Source organism: Magnolia sinica, chromosome 5 (assembly GCF_029962835.1).
Source record: "Magnolia sinica isolate HGM2019 chromosome 5, MsV1, whole genome shotgun sequence".
Lineage (NCBI taxonomy): Eukaryota > Viridiplantae > Streptophyta > Magnoliopsida > Magnoliales > Magnoliaceae > Magnolia > Magnolia sinica.
Window position 1 is genome coordinate 6,693,462 of NC_080577.1, and position 19,393 is coordinate 6,712,854.

A 19,393-nucleotide genomic window follows, 5' to 3' on the forward strand; every position below is an offset into this window, starting at 1 on the left:
GCTCTGTTCATCCATTTTATCAGATAATTTTAGGGCCTGAGCCAAAAGAATTAAGCATATACAATGTTCAAATGGACCACACCACAGAAACAGTTGAATTGTACATCTACTGTTGAAAATTTCTTGGGAGCCACAGAAGTTTTGGATCAATCTTATATTTATGTTTTCCCTTCACCCATGTTTATATGATCTTATGAACAAGTTGGATGACAAATAAACATCATTGTGGGGCCTAGCAAGGTTTCAACGGTGAAAATCATTATCCCCACCGTTTTCTGTGGTATGATCCACTTGATCTTTGGATATGCTTCAATTTTGGGCTCAACCCCTTAAATTAGATGGAAAAATGGATGAATGGCGTGGATAGACAACATACATTCAAGGTGGGCCCAACTGAGTTTACGCCCTATGATAAGAGCGTACTGAGTTCCGATTTCTCGAAACTTAGCCTCATCTCTGACAACTGCATATGCAGTAATGATATGGACCACAATCAAGACACCCCAAATGTGCCTATGGTCCATCAATTTAATTTTCAAACAATGCTGATTGCCTATGATAGCATAGCCTGTTGGAGGAAGCTAGGTGAGGCCACAATGATGTTTATGAGAAATCCATCTGTTTTTATTAGATCATGTTAGGAGATTAACCCAAAAATGAGGCTGATCCAAAGTATATACACTGCGTAACAGGAAAAGATGAGTAAGGAAATGCCCTCCGTTGAAACTTACCGAGTTCATCATAAAGTTTAAATGTCATCCATACCATTAGTAAGGTCATCCCTACTAGGATGAAATCAAAAGACAATAATATTAGCTTGATTCAAAACTTCCAATTGGCCATAAATGTTTCAATAGTGTAAGTTTAATCCACACTGTTTCTTTAATGGGCAGCCCACTTAGAGTTTTGGATCGGCCTAAATTTTGGACCCATGTTCTACCATGATCAAAATGGATGAACAGGGCAGATATCTCACAAACATCACAGGGGCCCACCTAGATTACTATTGGAGGGGTTCTGTCACCAGCAATCTTGGTCACAGTGCAGTCCTATGGTGGTGCCTACTTTGATGTATGTGTACAGTATATCCACGCTGTCAATCCATTTTTTCCAGCTCATTTTAGGTCATGAGAACCAAAATGCAGCAGGTACAACTCTCAATTCGACCACACTATAGGAAAAGTGACGATCAAGCATCCACCATTAAAAACTTCTAAGGGACCACCATATTGTTTATTTGCCATCCAACCAGTTCATAAGGTCATGATAACTTCAATGAAGGGAAACAATAAATATCAACTTATCTAAAACTTTTGTGCCCCAGTTGCAGCAAAAAGATTCAATCCATAGTTCATCACTGAGGAGTTCACCTGATGGACAGAGCGGATTGATTGCACGTATGCAACATGTTCAGCTTTCAAGAGATTGGGTGCGTTCTAGCGGATTCCTATCCCACATTATTTGTATTTCAGGCATTTTATAAGTCGATTTCTATTTAGATGAATTGTTTAATGGAAACGTGAATACATAAATTGCTTCCTCCTTCATTATTTGGAAATGCCGTGTAATTTATAAGAGGAGAAAAACTATGATTCTCGTGCAGAGTGTCACGCCCCAAAATCTGGGTACCCAAATAGGGTGTCCAAGACCCGAATTCCAAACCCGTGACCTATATAAAAATAAAAATAAAAATACAATTAAAGTATAACAATTTTATATGTATTTCATTTTATTTTTTTTTCACACCATAGCCCAATACTTTAAAATCCAAACATAAATTAAAATATCTAATTACATAATCTGTTATTACATCGATGCATAATTATTTAACTTAACTTGAAGTAAGAAAATCAAGCACAAACATTACTACACTCAGAGTTCTAAAATAAAATAAAATTTATTCTATGTAGAATGACATGCCACGTGCTTCTAACCACATTCCATGCTCCACTACTAATAGTAGTACCCTGCATCTTCAAAATATTCATAACCTGAAACGGTTAAAACATAATGAGTTGATAACTCAATAAGATCACATCAATCCCGAGTTGAAAATCTCACAAATATTACCAAATTTAATCTCGACATATTAATCAAAATAAGACGAACATTGGATGTAAAATCATAGTAAATAATTTGACATTCATGAATATGGAATGAATAAATTGTTTAACATAGCTTTTCTAAAGATGCTAAGATTTGGAGTAGGCAAAACACTCATGTGTGCTGATCCTTTTAGAGGATGACCCACGGCAGAGCACCGGTGTTGATCCTTTCAGGGTATGACCCTCGGCAGAGCACCGGTATAACCTTTTAGGAACAAAAGCCCAAGGCAGTGTACCTGTGTGTACTGATCCTTTTAGAGAATCACCCAAGGCAGAGCACCCGTGCCGATCCTTTTGGGAATGACCCTGGGCAGAGCACCCATGTCGTGTTGATCATTTTGGGAATGACCCTGCGCAGAGCACCCGTAAGAATCATTGCATAAAACAAATAATTGTTCACATAAGATGCATCTAACTTACAAGGAAATATGACAGATATAATGCCTATATTCACATAATGAATATTCATTATCACCACTATATAATATTAAATGAAAAAAATAATATTTGCATTGGTTCAAATAATAAAAAAATATTTCAATGTCTATATTATATAAGACAATTAGTTATGAATTTTTCAATGGGGAATGATGACCTACCTGTTATGAAAAAATTGTGTGATAGGAGGAAAATAATTTGAAGTGATGCTGATTTCTACCTGTACTAACTTGGATTGATCAACTCTGAACTCGATGTGGAACCCTCACGGATACTCTCCCTTCTCCTGAGCTCTCTTTTTCTTCTCACAGATTTTCTATATGGTTTTCTCTCGATAGCATGAGAAATAGGGTATGAAAATGATGTTAGGTGAGTTGGTGGGTTCTGAGTTTAATGGGCGGTTTAGATTGAGGAGTGGGTCCCACCATGATGATGGCAATCATGGGTGATGGGTTCCCATTCGCAACCGTACCACGGAGAAGTGGGAAAGAGAGAGAGAGAGAGAGTCGTGGAGGATAGGGGGGTTAGTTTGTGGGTGACGTGCGTCAGCACGTCACTTGCTTTGCTTTCTTTTTTTTCTATATTTTTTTTTTGAGAATGGGCCCCTACAGGATCACGTGATAAATCCATACTGTTCATTAGTTTTGCCTTTCAAAGTTAGGGCATGAGCCCAAAAATGAGGGTCATCCACAGCTTAGGTGGGCCACATCATATGCAACGGTGGGTTAACGGTGGAACCCACCATTTGAAAGAAACAGAGTATTACATTCTACCCACCTTAACAAAATTTCGTCCTCGAAATTTATATACCTAAAAGAGGTTATGGTACTTTTCTCGAATTTCTTATTCTCGCTCCCACGATGCTTCTTCCTTGTTGTGATGACTCCACTGTACCTTCACAAGTGGTGTAACCTTCGTACGAAGTACTTGCTCCTTACGATCGAGAATGCGCACAGGTTGCTCTTCATATGTGACATTTTCTTGAATCTCTAGCAGCTCCCATTCGATGACATAAGAATCGTTCGGCTTGTACTTTCGAAGCATGGAGAAATACATTGTGGATATTAGATAACTGAGGCGATAGGGCCAGCTTGTATGCTACAACTCCTACTCTTTTTAGGATCTCGAAGGGTCCAATAAAACGTAGCGCGAGCTTCCCTTTCTTTCCAAAACGCATAACTCCTTTCATGGGGGAAACTTTTATGAACACATAATCTCCCACACAAAACTCTAAGTCTCTGCGTCGATTATCTGCATAGCTCTTTTGGCGACTCTGGGCGGCACGCATACGTTCCCGAATGATGTCAATCTTCTTGGAGGTCTCTTAAATAAGTTCTAGTCCCTACAATGTCCTTTCTCCTACTTTGGTCCAACAGCTTGGTGATTTGCAGGGTCTTCCGTGTAAAGCTTCAAATGGTGTCATACCAATGCTGGCTTGGTATCTATTATTATATGCGAATTCCACCAGTAGCAGATGATCATCCCAATTTTCCTTGAAGTCGAGAATGCAGCTACGTAACATATCTTCTAAAACCTGATTTGTCCTTTCTGTTTGTTCATCAGTCTGTGGGTGAAATATTGTGCTACAATCGAGAGTAGTTCCCAAAGCTTCCTGTAGACTTGCCCAAAACCGTGATTTAAACCTGGGATCTCGGTCGGAGACGATGGATACTGGAGTACCATGAAGTTGGACGATTTCTTTAATATCAATTTGACTCGAGTCCACTGCAGATGCAGAAATTTTTATCGGGATGAAGTGTGCGAATTTGGTTAACCTATCCACGATCACCCATACAGTGTCAAGGTGTCGACCTGTGTTTGGAAATCCAATTACGAAATCCATGGATATATGCTCCCATTTCCACTTGGGGACCGGTAACGGCTGTAAGAGTCCTGGTGGTCTTCGATGGTCTGCCTTCACTTGTTGACATGTCACACATTTAGATACGTACTCGGCGATTTTTCGCTTCATGTTGTTCCACCAGTAATGGCGCTTAACATCGTGGTACATTTTAGTCTCCCCTGGATGGATAGTGAATCTTGATCTATGAGCCTCGTCCAAAATCTCTTGCTTCAATTCAGGTTTGTTTAGAACACATAGCCTTCTTCGAAACCTAATCCCTTCATCAGTGCCAATTTGTCATTCTGCATTCTCCTTCCGCATTCCTTCTGCTCATTTTTCTTGTAGCCAAACGTCTTCCTTTTGAGCTTCTAGAATATACCGAATCTAAGAGAAAAGTTTATCATGATCTAATCTCAATTATAAAAATTAATAAGTTAAACTTCACTATTAAACTTAAGAAAATAAAAATAAAATTACACACTAGGGCAGGTTGTGCTATTAGGTTACTTAGATGCGCCTGAGGTTCTTCAAGCTAGAGTTGCAGATCGAAATCCTTGATGACATTTAGCATCTCCCACTCTTTGATCATTAGGCTGGCTACAAGTCTTCGTGTCTTTCTGCTTAGGGCATCGGCCACAACGTTTGCTTTTCCTAGGTGATATGAAATATCGAAATGGTAGTCTTTCAAAAATTTCATCCATCTTCTCTGACGCATATTCAATTCATTCTGATTAAAGAGATACTTTAAACTCTTATGGTCTGAATATAAGTCGAATTGTTCCCCATATAGGTAATGCCTCCAAATTTTCAAAGCAAAAACCACTGCTACTAACTCCAGATCATGCGTCGGGTAATTTCGCTTGTGAGTCTTTAACTGTCGTGATGCGAATGCGATAGCTTTGCCTCTTTGTATAAGAACATATCCTAATCCCTGATATGACGCATTGGTATAAACGACGAATCTTTCTCCTTTGGTCGGTAATGTCAAAACTGGGGCTGATGTCAACCGCTTCTTCAGTTCGATAAATGCCTGCTCACAATCTTAATCTCACTTAAAGTTCGTATTCTTCTTAGTTAGATTAGTTAGGGGTCTTGATATATTAGATAATCCTTCTATAAATCTTCGATAATAATTGACAAGGCCGAGAAATCTTCGCACTTCTAACACATTCGAGGGCTGCACCCATTCTAATATAGCTTCAATTTTAGCTGGATCCACAGATATCCCTTTCTCTGACACCACATGCCCTAAGAATTTTACTTCATGCTTCTAGAAGTCACATTTCGATGACTTAGCATACAATTGATTTTCCTTTAACGTTTGTAGAGCGGTCCTGAGATGTTCCTTATGCTCCTCATGAGTCTTAGAATATATAAGAATATCATCGATGAATACAATAACGAATCGATCTAAATAAGGTTTGAATACCCGATTCATAAGATCCATAAATACTGCTAGAGCATTTGTCAATCCAAATGGCATTACCAAGAACTCATAGTGCCCGTAACGAGTCCTAAAAGTCGTCTTGTGCACGTCTTCGTCGTTTATTCTCAACTGATGGTAACCTGACCTCAAATCTATTTTAGAAAAGAACCTCGCTCCCTTAAGCTGGTCAAATAAATCTTCAATCCTAGGAAGAAGATATTTGTTCTTAATTGTTACTTTATTCAATTGACGATAATCGATACATAATCTCATAGTTCCATCCTTCTTCCTTACAAATAAGACTGGTGCTCCCCATGGCGACGTGCTTGTTATAATGAAACCCTGATCTAACAACTATTGGATCTGATCCTTTAATTCTTTTAATTCTACAGGAGCCATGCGATAAGGTGCTCTGGAAATGGGTGCAGTTCCGGGCATTAGATTGATACCGAAGTCCACATCTCTCTTTGGAGGTAACCTTGGAATGTCCTGAAAAACTTCTGGAAACTCCCTAACCACAGGTATTTGTTCAATCCCTTCTTCTGATTGCTCGATTCCCATAATAGCCGACAAACCAATCGGCGCTTTCCTTCTTCGTGTCCCATAAAATTTCAGTGGAGATCGTCCTTCTATGTTCAACGCAATCGTCTTCCTGAAACAATCTATCTTGGCACGATACTAGGACAACCAATTCATTCCTAAGATGACATCATATTCTCTCATAGGCATAATTATGAGATTTGCTGGTAGTATTTTATTTTCAATTATGATGCAGCATTTTTCACATATTTGCTCTAAATTCATGGACTTACCGAGAGGGGTTGCTACGATAATTTTCTTATCTAATCGTATGGGTGATATACCAAGTGAGCATACAAAGAAATAAGATATAAATGAGTGTGTAGCTCCTGAATCGAATAATGCTCTGGCAAGAGATGTGTAAGCCAAGATAGTACCTTCCACCACATCATTAGTAGCTTCAGCACCATGTTGAGGAGTGATATCTGCAGGTTGTGCTGGGTCCTCATAAGCAGAAGCAGTAGTCTCATACATTTGTGCAGCATCATCTTGAGGTGGCGTTGGATCATCATAGCTTCGATTTGGATCCTCATACTCCTGAAGTTGGGTTGGATCATTTGTGAATGAAGATAGAGCGTAAACATGTCGTTGAGCTTGAGGTCGAGGCGCCTGACTTTCTGGCCTCAGTTGTTGATATTGGGGAGGCTTGACCTGTTGTCGCGATTGTTGAGGTGGTCTCGGATAAGCTTGAGGGGGTCCAGGCAGCTCGTATCGTAGATGTAGCTGTACAGGCCTCTGAGGATAAAGTTGTGCTGGTCTCACAGTTGACTGAATCATTTGAGGGGGTGGTGGAGGTCGTTGATATGATGTAGACGGTGCATAATGAAGAGGCGGCCTGTAAAACGATCATGGTGGTCCTTGATTCCCTGGATATTGATGACGAGGTGGTAGAAGACAATGGCGGGCAGGATGACCCACCTTTCCACAGTTATGGCAAGTCTCAGTGAATTGCGTTGAAAGTTGCATAGTAGCATGACTGGGTACTGATGTTGGCATCATCTTCTGCCGCTTAGTTACTTCATGTTGTGTGAGAGATGAATGGGGCGTGGTCCTGGCTCCACTCCTCATGTCCTTCCTCGGCTCACGGTTCTTCCAATGCTCATCAAAGTCTTTTTCTATTGCGTTAGGGCGTTCCAATGCTTCTGTATACATTTTAATAAGAAATGGCGCCAGTCGAGTATGAATAAAAGGTTTCAGTCCCTCAACAAACTTCTACCCTTTACGAAGCTCATCCGGTATGAGAAATGTCGTAAATCGTGCCAACTCTGTAAACTTTGGATCATATTGACGCACCGTCATATCTCCTTGTTCTAATTTCATGAATTTGTAACCTTTTAAACACGCACATAAGCTGAAAAATATTTATTTTCAAATTTTGTGCAGAATTGATCCTATGTCCACCTTTCTATTCTCGGGTTCTCCTTGGTCGTAGATTCCCACCAATGATCGGCTTCTCCTTCCAATAGAAGCCTTCCAACATATATATTATTAATTCAGCCTTTTGTTGTTCGTTATATCTCATAGCTGAGAAAATTTTCTCCATCTGCCTTTTCCAACCCTCAGCTTCACTTGGGTCAGGCCCACCTTAAACGTAGGCGGTCTTTGCCTCTTAAACTTTTTCAACAAGGACCCCGTCCCTTCAGGGGCTACAAGTATCGCTTGAGTCTGCTCCTGAGATTAAGTTATAAGCACTTGTGTTCCCATAAATGAGGCAAATCCTTCCATCGCCTGGAGGATCTTGTCAATAATTGCTCCTTGCATAGCTACATCGGGTAGTTGAGTCTCCGATGTGGCCCCGAAGTTCATACTTTGATCCGTCATAGCCTATAATAAATAAAGAAAATTATGAATTTTACTGAATAATCTTAAAATTATAAGAAATTAGATGGTTCAATGTAGGCATACATGAAGATCTAAGAGAAGTTGAACTAAGATGTAGTTTAGAACTATGTGCAGAAATTTCTGGTCATAAGGGTGCTATTCTAATTGATATTTTTGATATTCTTAGACATTATTTTAACTTCAAAAGTTTTATATAAATATATCTATAAGTCTACTATACCCCTGTAAAATTTTATAATAGTTTGAAGCCTATAAAATTTTTAAAAATTCAAAGAATACACGCTGTCCAGATTTAAATGATTTCTGGACAGGTTTTTCTTAACTTCAAATACATACATGAAAGGTCAGTATTTTTAATTTTTTACCTATTTTTTTATAAAATTATACTTATCAAGCTTCGATTGAGTTTTTGAATCACCTCCATCGGAGTTTTACTTAAATAGTTATGATTTTTCAAAGTCAGACATTTTATATTGATTATTGCTGCCCAACTTAAGAAATAGTTAGAAAATTTTCAGAAAATTCCTAACACCTAAACTTGATTTTGTATGTTAATATACAGCCTAAATGAGATCTAAGTATTATATCATAATAGATTAAATGTCTTACATATGTATTCTAAATTTCTCATCTCCTAGTTAAGGCCGTTTAGAAAAACTTATAGTTAAATATTTATTTGAGGTCCAACGTTTAAGATCAACCTGGCTCTGATACCAACTTTGTCACGCCCCAAAATCCGGGTACCCGAATAGGGTGTCTAGGACCCGAATTCCAGACCCGTGACCTATATAAAAATAAAAATAAAAATACAATTAAAGTATGACAATTTTATATGCATTTCATTTTTTTTTCACACCATAGTCCAATACTTTAAAATCCAAACACAAATTAAAATATCTAATTACATAATCTGTTTTTACATCGATTCATAATTATTAAACTTAACTTGAAGTAAGAAAATCAAGCCCAAACATTACAACACTCAGAGTTCTAAAATAAAATAAAATTTATTTTATGTACAATGACATGCCATGTGCATCTAACCACATTCCATGCTCCACTACTAATAGTAGTACCCTGCATCTTCAAAATATTCATAACCTGAAACGGTTAAAACATAATGAGTTGACAACTCAATAGGATCACATCAATCCCAAGTTGAAAATCTTACAAATATTACCAAATTTAATCTCGATATATTAATCAAAATAAGACGAACATTGGATGTAAAATCATAGTAAATAATTTGACATTCATGAATATGGAATGAATAAATTGTTTAACATAGCTTTTTTAAAGATGCTAAGATTTGGAGTAGGCAAAACACTCATGTGTGCTAATCCTTTTAGGGGATGACCCACGGCAGAGCACCGATGTTGATCCTTTCAGGGTATGACCCTCGACAGAGCACCGGTATAACCTTTTAGGGACAAAAGCCCAGGGCAGTGCACCCGTGTGTACTGATCCTTTTAGGGAATCACTCAGGGCAGAGCACCCGTGCCGATCCTTTTGGGAATGACCCTTGGCAGAGCACCCGTGTCGTGCTGATCATTTCGGAAATGACCCTGCGCAGAGCACCTGTAAGAATCATTGCATAAAACAAATAATTGTTCACATAAGATGCATCTAACTTACAAGGAAATATGACAGATATAATGTCTATATTCACATAATGAATATTCATTATCACCACTATATAATATTAAATGAAAAAAATAATATTTGCATTGGTTCAAATAATAAAAAAATATTTCAATGTCTATATTATATAAGACAATTAGTTATGAATTTTTCAATGGGGAATGATGACCTACCTGTTATGGAAAAATTGTGTGATGGGAGGAAAATAATTTGAAGCGATGCTGATTTCTACCTGTACTAACTTGGATTGATCAACTCTGAACTCGATGTGGAACCCTCATGGATACTCTCCCTTCTCCTAAGCTTTCTTTTTCTTCTCACAGATTTTCTCTATGGTTTTCTCTCGATAGCATGAGAAATAGGGTATGAAAATAATGTTAGGTGAGTTGGTGGGTTCAGAGTTTAATGAGTGGTTTAGATTGAGAAGTGGATCCCGCCATGATGATGGCAATCATGGGTGATGGGTTCTCATCCGCAACCGTACCGCAGAGAAGTGGGAAAGAGAGAGAGAGAGTCGTGGAGGATAGGGGGGTTAGTTTGTGGGTGACGTCACTTGCTTTGCTTTCTTTTATATATACATATATATATATATATATATTAGAATGGGCCCCCACAGGATCACGTGATAAATCCATACCGTTCATTAGTTTTGCCCTTCAAAGTTAGGGCATGAGCCCAAAAATGAGGGTCATCCACAGCTCAGGTGGGCCACATCATATGCAACGGTGGGTTAACGGTGAAACCCACCGTTTAAAAGAAACAGAGTATTACACAGAGTGTGATAGTCATTTCTCTGACTAAATCAAATTAATCCTTCAAAAATTTGACCCCCAATTTATGGGAGTGGATTAGGTGTTACCTAGGTAACATGTTAGTGAGTGTTATTTAGACCGTATGGGGCCCACCTTGATGAAAGTGGTATATATCCATGCTGTCCATCCATTTTCTGATCTCATTTTACAACTTGATCCAAAATATTAAGCAGATCTAAATCCCAGGTGGACCGCACCAATGGAAACTGTGGTCATTGACCATTGAAAACTTATTGCTGGCCTAAAAGTTTTGGATCAAGCTGATCTTCGTATTTTCGTTTCATCTAGGATTTTTTTATCAACAGGTTGGATGGAAAATAAACATTACAGTGGGCCCTGGGTAGTTTTTAGTGGTGGGAATCATCACCACTGTTTCCTGTGATGGTTTACAAGAATCGTCCGTATTATGACGGTTGTGCCATTTTAAAGAGTACTTATCTGATACTATGGCAGAGTCTGATGGTTTACAAGAATCGTCCGTATTATGGTCCATAATACGGACCCATGTCTAGCTATATTGTGCCTGTGTAACCATCATACTCTGCCATAGTATCAGATAAGTACTCTTTAAAATGGCAGAACTTGTGGTGGACGGCTTAACATTAGCCAATGTTCAATTAAGAAAATAATGAAAGACAATTAATGAAAACCAGATACCGAGTTCAGTGAGCAACTTAATACTCTATAATATTGAGACCGAGTTCCTTGCTTGTTCTGAACAGAAGCTTAGTTTATAGCTCTGGGGCCATGGTTGTTCCAAGGTATTAATCAGATGGCCCATCATGGGGCAGATGCTATCCATGGTGAATTCCATCGGTTTGGATTGCTGAATCACTAGCCTTGCTCGCGCTAGCTGAAAGCCAAAGAATGCTGTATAAACTCTCTGCCCGAGCAATATTGTATGCTATCTTTATATATGGGTATGCGTGGGTGCGTTAATAGGCAGAAACGTGAGTTACACAAAAGGAAGAGGGAAGAACAAATCCGTAGTTTGAGACGTGTGCTAGAGATGGCGATGGCGATGGCGGTCATGCAAGGAGATGAGGCCAATGAGGTGTTGAAAGCCCAAGCCCATATGCATGTATTTAACTTCATTAATTCCATGTCCCTCAAGTGTGCCGTTCAACTAGGCATACCAGACATCGTTCACGGCCATGGCCATCCCATGACTCTCTCCCAGCTGGTGGCCGCACTTTCGATCGCTCCTGCTAGAGCGTCTCATGTGGGCCGTATCATGCGTTTGTTGGTCCACTCGGGCTTCTTTGCCTTACAAAAAATCAACGGTGATCAAGGAGGAGATGAAGAAGGATATGTGCTGGCACCACCTTCTAGGCTCCTGTTGAAGGACACTGCGACATGCATGTCGCCGTTTTTGCTGGTGGTGCTAGATCCAGTTGTAGTAATGCCGTGGCATTTCTTGAGCACTTGGCTCGTAGGGGATGATCCAACAACAGCCTTCAAGACCGCACACGGTATAGACATGTGGGACCACATGGCGCAGAGCCCTAAGCTTCATAACTTATTTAATGAGGCCATGGCTAGCGATGCTCAGATAGCCATGAGCATAGTTGTTAAAGAGTGCGGTCTGGTCTTCCAAGGGTTGCGATCATTGGTCGATGTCGGAGGCTGCACAGGAACTGCCACCAGAGCTATCGCCAATGCGTTCCCACACGTCAAGTGCACCGTGTTTGATCTCCCGGCCACAAGTGATCGCGAGCGTGCCAAAGAGTAAGAACGTGGATATGGTTGGAGGGGATATGTTTGAGTCCATTCCTTGTGCGGATGCAGTTTTACTCAAGGTATACTTGTTTTACTTGCAGTTTACTATTCCATAGTGGAATGTTCCACTACAGCAAGCAATCTGAATGAGCGTCTGATATACTGACCGACTGTTGTTAGTAGTTGGGACCACTAAATCATATGTTGGAGGGCCTTATATCTAACCATTTTCAGTTGGTGGTCCCTATCAGAATGAGATTCCTAGATTTAGAAACACTTTTTAGAGTCTCCTATTCGTCCAAACAAATAGATGGTTTAAATTATAAATTTGGCCTAGGATCATAGGGTCACTGTACGTACGGTGCATGCTTTTCTGTCAATGGGTTGTTTAAGGAAATCCAATCCGTTCAAAAGGTTGACCACGTCATTTAGAATGCGTAATGTCAAAATAGCAATGATCCAGTCATGCAATAGGGTAAACCTTGATTGATGGATCAGATGATCGGCTGCTCATTTTATTTCATTGTGTGGCCCACTTACTGCTTGGCTTGATTTTAATTACAAGTGATATTATGATAACGACAACCTTCCCATATGGTCCGGATTTCTTGCACATATGAAACACATTGGTGGGAGAAAAATGTAGTACGGTGAGCTTAATTACCTCATCATCTCTCTTTAATCATTGCCATGTCAGAAATCACAATCAGATGATATTAGTCATCAATGGAACGAAACAACCCGTCTATCAGTCATCAATGCTCCTTCAATCGGAAGCTACGATGGCCTAGCAGCTTCTGATTTTGGATAAAGCCCACCAGATGAAAGGTCCAGATTTCATAAACGCAAACCATGTTGAATGTCCAATGACCAAGATAACATTGGTAGCACTGGACCCTCTCTCTTCATATCATCCCATTCATCTAATTATTAAATCATGGCCAACAAGGGGTGCTTAACAATCATGATAATGGATTACAGTAGATTGTACATGATTGGAGTGATGAAGAGTGCGTGAAGATTCTGAGACTCTGCAAGAAAGCTCTCCCTTCCAAAGAAGAGGGTGGGAAGGTAATTATACTGGACATGATCGTGAACATGAAAAGTGGTGATTACAAGTCTACTGAGGCACAATTCTGCTTCGATCTATTAATGTTGGTTCTCTTTGGTGGTAAGGAGAGGGACGAGCAAGAATGGCAAAAGATCTTCATCGATGCTTTTCACTCACTACAAGATTTCTCCCATCCCTGGCATGTCATCTATTACTGAGGTTTATCCATAATTATTTGATGGTTTGCGGTTGTTTAGTTTGCTGCTAGTTCAAGTAATTCTTGAATTAAGAACACCTTTGGATTTATTAAGTGGTGTTTATGTATTGGGCTTGTGGTTGATGGTCCTCTATTTCTGTGCACATGTTTAATGCTAGTGTTATTCTATGAAATGGAATTTGTAGTTAGGATTGTTGGGTGATTCTACTTTCTCCCTTTTTGACATGACCAATGCATGGTGAGGCACACTTGATGGATGAACAATTTGGATTATTGTGAAATTGTTGGGGGCACAAAGGTAGCTTATGTTAGCACCATATTCAATTACAATGCAATAAAAATATTTATAGTAAATTCTAACACTAATTAATCTAAATTCCTTTCTTATCTTTTTGTAATTTCTAATCGTAATCATCAATTTCAACAAAATATTAGAAATGATAAGATACCCCTTAGTCTTATCAAAACCATATACATCCCGAGAGATCAGGCATAACTTAAACATATGATGTTTTAATAGCATGCTCTTAAACTCGTTGGAAAGTTAATTTAATAGGATTTCAAATGGAACTAGTTTCACATCATTTTGTACATCATAGGTATCCCAAAACCGAGTCATAAAAAAGTGATGAAAATAATAATTAAAACTTTAACTCCATCTAAATAATTAAAGTATATGAATAAATCTAATTAAAAGAAACTAGCATGAGTTTAAAATCACTCAACCATAAGACTCTTCATGTGGAGTACATATTCTAAATATATATTCAGTTTTTGTTTTGAACGTGTTTATATTAGTGTAATGGTTAACTCTTTGTTAAAAGTGTTGTATATGGTTGTCTGGTGAATTTATGAGCATGGTTATATGTCTCCAATATTTACACATCACAATCAAACATTAGAACTAGGAAAAAATTAATACATAAATACATTTTTTTCTTTATTTTTTTCAAATGGCCCTCAGAGCTTTTATTTACCTAAATCACTTCAATCTACGGTTTTAATCCTAAAAACTATGGTAAGATTGATCAAAATCTACTATATAATAATTTAAGGAAAGTTTTGAAATGAGAAAAGTTGGTAAAAAGAAAAAAGAGAGGGGAAAATGGATTTAAATAGAAAAGGTGGCATTTTTTTGACCATTACAATGGTAATGGTTGTTATACCCCATAACGGCTGTTATGTCCCCCGTAACGGCCGATACAGTTCCAAAAAACTGTCTTGTATCACGTAACGGTCATGACCATTGCGGGTTATGTTCCCCAACCTTGTAGCCCACGAATTGGATGCTTTGGATTAGCAAAAAATGCTCACTTGTACGGTGTTTGGGTTGCCACTGTTTAATAAGAGGTGGCAAATGTAAACCATAGTCTTCTCCTTCATGAAATTGCATTATCAGTCCTAAATCATGTTTTGGGAGTTTTTAAGCAAAATGAAATATATTTCTTCTATAAATATTCTTTAATTGTCTACGAAGTTTCATCACCTGACAGACAATTGATGTCGAGGGTGGCACAGGAGCTGGGGTGCGGATTAGGTACTACCGCCAACCTATTCCGAAGTAGGGACAGGTGGAGGCCCCAGGACTATTGACGGGCCACCGTGATATATGGATTCTATCCACACCGTCCATCCATTTTTCCATATCATTTTAGAATTCTGGACCAAAATTGAGGCAGATCCAAGGCTCAAGTGAATCACACCAGAGGAAGCAACAGTGCTAACGACTCCCACTATTGAAACCTTCTTAGGGTCAACCGTATTGTTTATTTTCCATCCAACCTGTTGATACGGTCATATACACCTGGATGAAGTGAAAAAATAAATATCATTTTCATCCAAAACTTATGTGGTCCGTAAGAAATTTTCAACAGCAAGAATTTAATCCCTACTGTGTGGTGCATTTAAGCCTTGGATCTTCTTTAATTTTTTCCAGTGTTTTAAAATGATATATAAAAAAAAATTTATGGACGGTGTGGATAGAATTCATACATCACGTTGGCCCCTCAGTGGCCCACAGGGCCTCCGCCTGTCCCGAGCTCGGAACAGGCGGAGGTAGTACCTAATCCGCACCGCAGGAGCTGATGCCGTAGCCATTGCCAACGAGTTCCCACACGCACAACGCACCGTGTTTGATCTCCCACACGTGGTTGCGAGCATTCCAAAGAGTAAGAACATACGTATGGTTGGAGGGGACATGTTTGAATCCATCCCTTCAAGGTACGTACTTTTATTCCTTGCAGTTTACTATTCATCAATGTTCCACTACAGTAAGCAATCTGAATGACCATCTGATCTATTGACATCCGTTAGTAGTTGGGACCACCACCTCATATGTTGGTGGGCCTTAGATCTAACCATTTTCAGTTTGTGGGCCCTATCAGAATGAGATTCCAGTGGAAATTAGTATTCCGCGCGGTTCCAAGGGACAGAAGTAGATTTTGGAACACTTTAAGTCTCCTATTCTTCCAAACAAATAGATGGTTTAAATTCTCAGTTTTACACACACACACACACACACACACACCAAATAGACAGTTCAGATCCATCAATTGGACTGTCCTAATGTACCGATGGAACTTGGACCGATAATTAACTCTGCTACGGGTAGGGTTGTCAATGGGCCAGGCCGGCTGATGGGCTTTGGGCTCAGCACGTATTCGGCCAAGGTTTATGTATGCCTTCTTTTAATAGAAAAACTTCAAAGCCTCTGTCTAAGGCACCGCATTAACACAACAAATTATGGTGCCATACTAGTATGGCATGAGAGGATCAGGACTTTATCGATGCATCTTACGATTCACTATACTGGCTTATACTTATGGATGACGAAACATCGCCAAACCTGCGTGAAGTAAAAGTGAACCGTTTTCTTTGATCTTTTGCGCCCTCCCAAAAGACGTGTGAAGAAAATTTTAAATTCTAAAGAAGGATGCTAGGTTGGCCGTCCCACCTCTAACGAAACCTATAAAAATCACTTGCATCATCATCATCCAACAAATGGACAGCTATATAGGTACTCAAAAATTACCATCGATACATGTTCTCTGCAAACAAGACGTGTCTATTATCCACTCATTCTTATATACGACAGCCATTTGATGCCATGGCTGGGTATGAGACTCGATTAGTAGGCACATGGCATATGTTGACTCAGATCAAACCAACTAGATCGCGGGCATGAATATTATTAAATTACAGACTAAAACTTAGATTGGTTGAAAAATTCTAACATTTAATCTATTGAGAAAGCATGATGAATTGAATAATTCAGAAATTCAGGTATGCATGGTTTTTCGTGCATATGCTCTGAGTAGTATTGGCCCATTGATTGATCCGTCCTGATACATCACCATGTGTGCCGGAGTTGTATGGTTGGTGACATTTACTAAAATGAGGAAGATTCAAAATTCATGCAGACTACCTAAATCCTAGAATTAAAAACTTTCAAAGGCCCATGGAAATGTTTATATGTCATCCCAACCGTTAATAAAGTTATTCCCACCAGGATGAGCTGAAAACTCAAATATTAGCTAGTCTGATTCAAACTCTCTGCCCCCGGTGATGGTTTCACTGGCGGGCGTTGAATTGTTATTCTTTCATATAGTGCGTGCGTAACTTGATTTTTGATTTGTCTTATTTTTGTACTCATGCATGTAATAGATTTTTCCATCTGTCTCATTTTTATAAGCACGTCTTAACATGACCCATCACAGTTTTAGATTTGACTAGACCACATGAGAGATGAAAGCAAAGCCTGTTTGAAGTTATCAATTATTCGTGAAACTTGGACTCATATCTAACAAATGCACATGCAATAATGACATGGGACCACAATCAAAATACCCCAAAGGTGCGTGTCTTCAATCAATACTGATTGCCTATGATAACATAGCCCACCAGAGGAAGTTAGGTGAGGCCACAATCATATTTATGAGAAATCCATCCATCTGTTTTATTAGATCATGTTAGGAGATTAACCCAAAAATGAGGCTGATCCAAAGTATATACACTTCGTGACAAGAAAAGACAAGGAAATGCCATCAGTTGAAACCTCCCAAGTGCATCATAAAGTTTATATGCCATCCATACCATAAGTAAGGTCATCCCTACTGGGATGAAATAAAAATACAATAATGTTAGCCTGAATCAAAACTTCCATTCGCCATAAATGTTACAATAGTCACTATACCAAAATTGTCATTTAGGAACGGTTTTAAGCCGTTCGTAACTTCTAAATGAGGCGTCGCGGAATGAAGGAACAATTCAACCGTATTGGGTGCCAATTCAAATTTTAGGAACGGTTTTAAACCGCTCCGTTGCCAACAGTCAGATTTTAGGAACAATTTTAAACCCTACTCTTTTTTTCTTTTTTTAAACCTAAAGAAACTTCATTGATGGAAATCCAATGATAACATCTATTACATCCTTTTGCTGAAGCACATACATCTAAACCTCAACAGTAAGATTATTTACAAAATATAGAAAAAGAAAGCAGTAAAGACCGTCCCAACACCAAAACCAAAATTACAAATTTGAAGAAATTTCCAAAAAATCCATTAAATAAGAATTACAAAGTGGGCCCAAGCATTCATCCCAACCCAATCAATCCTTTTTTTTTGGAGATTTTGAAGCTTCCTCAGACTTCTTAGGTAAGAGAACAGAGTTTATGTTTGGCAAAACACCACCACTTGAAATTGTCACACCAACTAGCAATTTCCCAAGCTCATCATTTTTGACAGCCAAAAGAACATGCTTTGGAATGATGCGGGACTTCTTATTGTCTCTAGCAGCATTCCCAGCCAGCTTCAAAACCTCAGCTGCCAAGTACTCAAGAACAATAGCCAAATAGACAGGAGATTCATGCAAGCTTGTGCCATTAGCCTATAGTAGTTGAACGATCATTAGATAAAATACAAAATCATAGTTGTCGAAAAGTCTTATTCTCATAATACAAAAGGATTTATGCATACCGGGGTTGGTACGATGTTTCTGTCAGCAATCTTCTAAGCATTGTAAGCATAAGATTCGGACATCTGAGTAACATTAATCAGTGCATGCTAGAGATGCAAAGACATGACTCTTTCAGGTATGCCATAAGTTATGTATAGGAACACTTGCAACCAACTTGAAGATGCAACTAACAGGACATTTTCATTTTTCAACTGATGGCAAGAGACACAATGATGCAATGCACCTCTAATCAAAGGGGTCAATTCGAGGATCATGCTCGCTTGCCACTACCATCCCCGTGCAAAGGCATGTAGGACACATGATCTGCAACAAATGAAAACCAACAACATAGAATTATGACAAAGCAATCCCAGCTATGTAAAACATAATGAAGAAGAAACATGTGGACTGAATGTTAAAGATCAGTAGAATGAAGCAATGACCCAATATAAAACCTGTGCTTGAACAACACTCCATACATCTAAAAATTGTCATGTTGGGTGCACATGTCAAAATCCACATTGGCAAACAATGAATGGACATCAGAACAAAAAAAAATAAAAATAAAAAAATTGATGTCTGCAGCATGTTGGATTTTGATGTTTGCCCATTTGGGAACACAAGTTTCTCGGGGTGGGTAGTTGCATTAAAGACCATGGTGGAAATATCTTGATGGAATACCCAAGTAGCAGGGCTGTTTGGGCATCTTTGGATAGAATCTTAAAAACTGTACATGGAATACCCTAAGGAATCGTCAACAAATGGAA

The 19,393-nt window shown here is 38.9% G+C and overlaps 1 protein-coding gene, 1 long non-coding RNA gene and 1 pseudogene across 2 annotated transcripts; 1 reads left to right on the forward strand and 2 right to left on the reverse strand.

Annotated features, from left to right (window-relative positions):
• Positions 1-1,825: 1,825 nt before the first annotated feature.
• Positions 1,826-7,710, reverse strand: LOC131245281 (uncharacterized). The gene is made up of 2 exons (XM_058244621.1): positions 6,769-7,710; positions 1,826-1,991 (listed from the first exon to the last, which is right to left on the reverse strand). The coding sequence occupies exons 1-2, from the start codon at positions 7,166-7,168 to the stop codon at positions 1,954-1,956; spliced, it is 438 nt and encodes a 145-aa protein (XP_058100604.1). The 5' UTR covers positions 7,169-7,710; the 3' UTR covers positions 1,826-1,953.
• Positions 7,711-11,639: 3,929 nt separating this feature from the next.
• On the forward strand, positions 11,640-13,875 carry LOC131245282 (trans-resveratrol di-O-methyltransferase-like; annotated as a pseudogene).
• Positions 13,876-18,067: 4,192 nt separating this feature from the next.
• Positions 18,068-18,946, reverse strand: LOC131247191 (uncharacterized). The gene is made up of 2 exons (XR_009171562.1): positions 18,647-18,946; positions 18,068-18,557 (listed from the first exon to the last, which is right to left on the reverse strand). It is a non-coding gene; the product is annotated as an uncharacterized LOC131247191 (long non-coding RNA).
• Between the last annotated feature and the right edge of the window lie 447 nt (positions 18,947-19,393).

Excerpts from the sequence above, each read along its gene's own strand:
- LOC131245281 (XM_058244621.1), bottom strand. The coding sequence starts at position 7,168 with ATGATTCAGTCAACTGTGAGACCAGCACAACTTTATCCTCAGAGGCCT. Across the intron at positions 1,992-6,768 it reads TACTAATGATGTGGTGGAAG|GTTATGAATATTTTGAAGAT; the intron begins GTACTATCTTGG and ends TAACCGTTTCAG.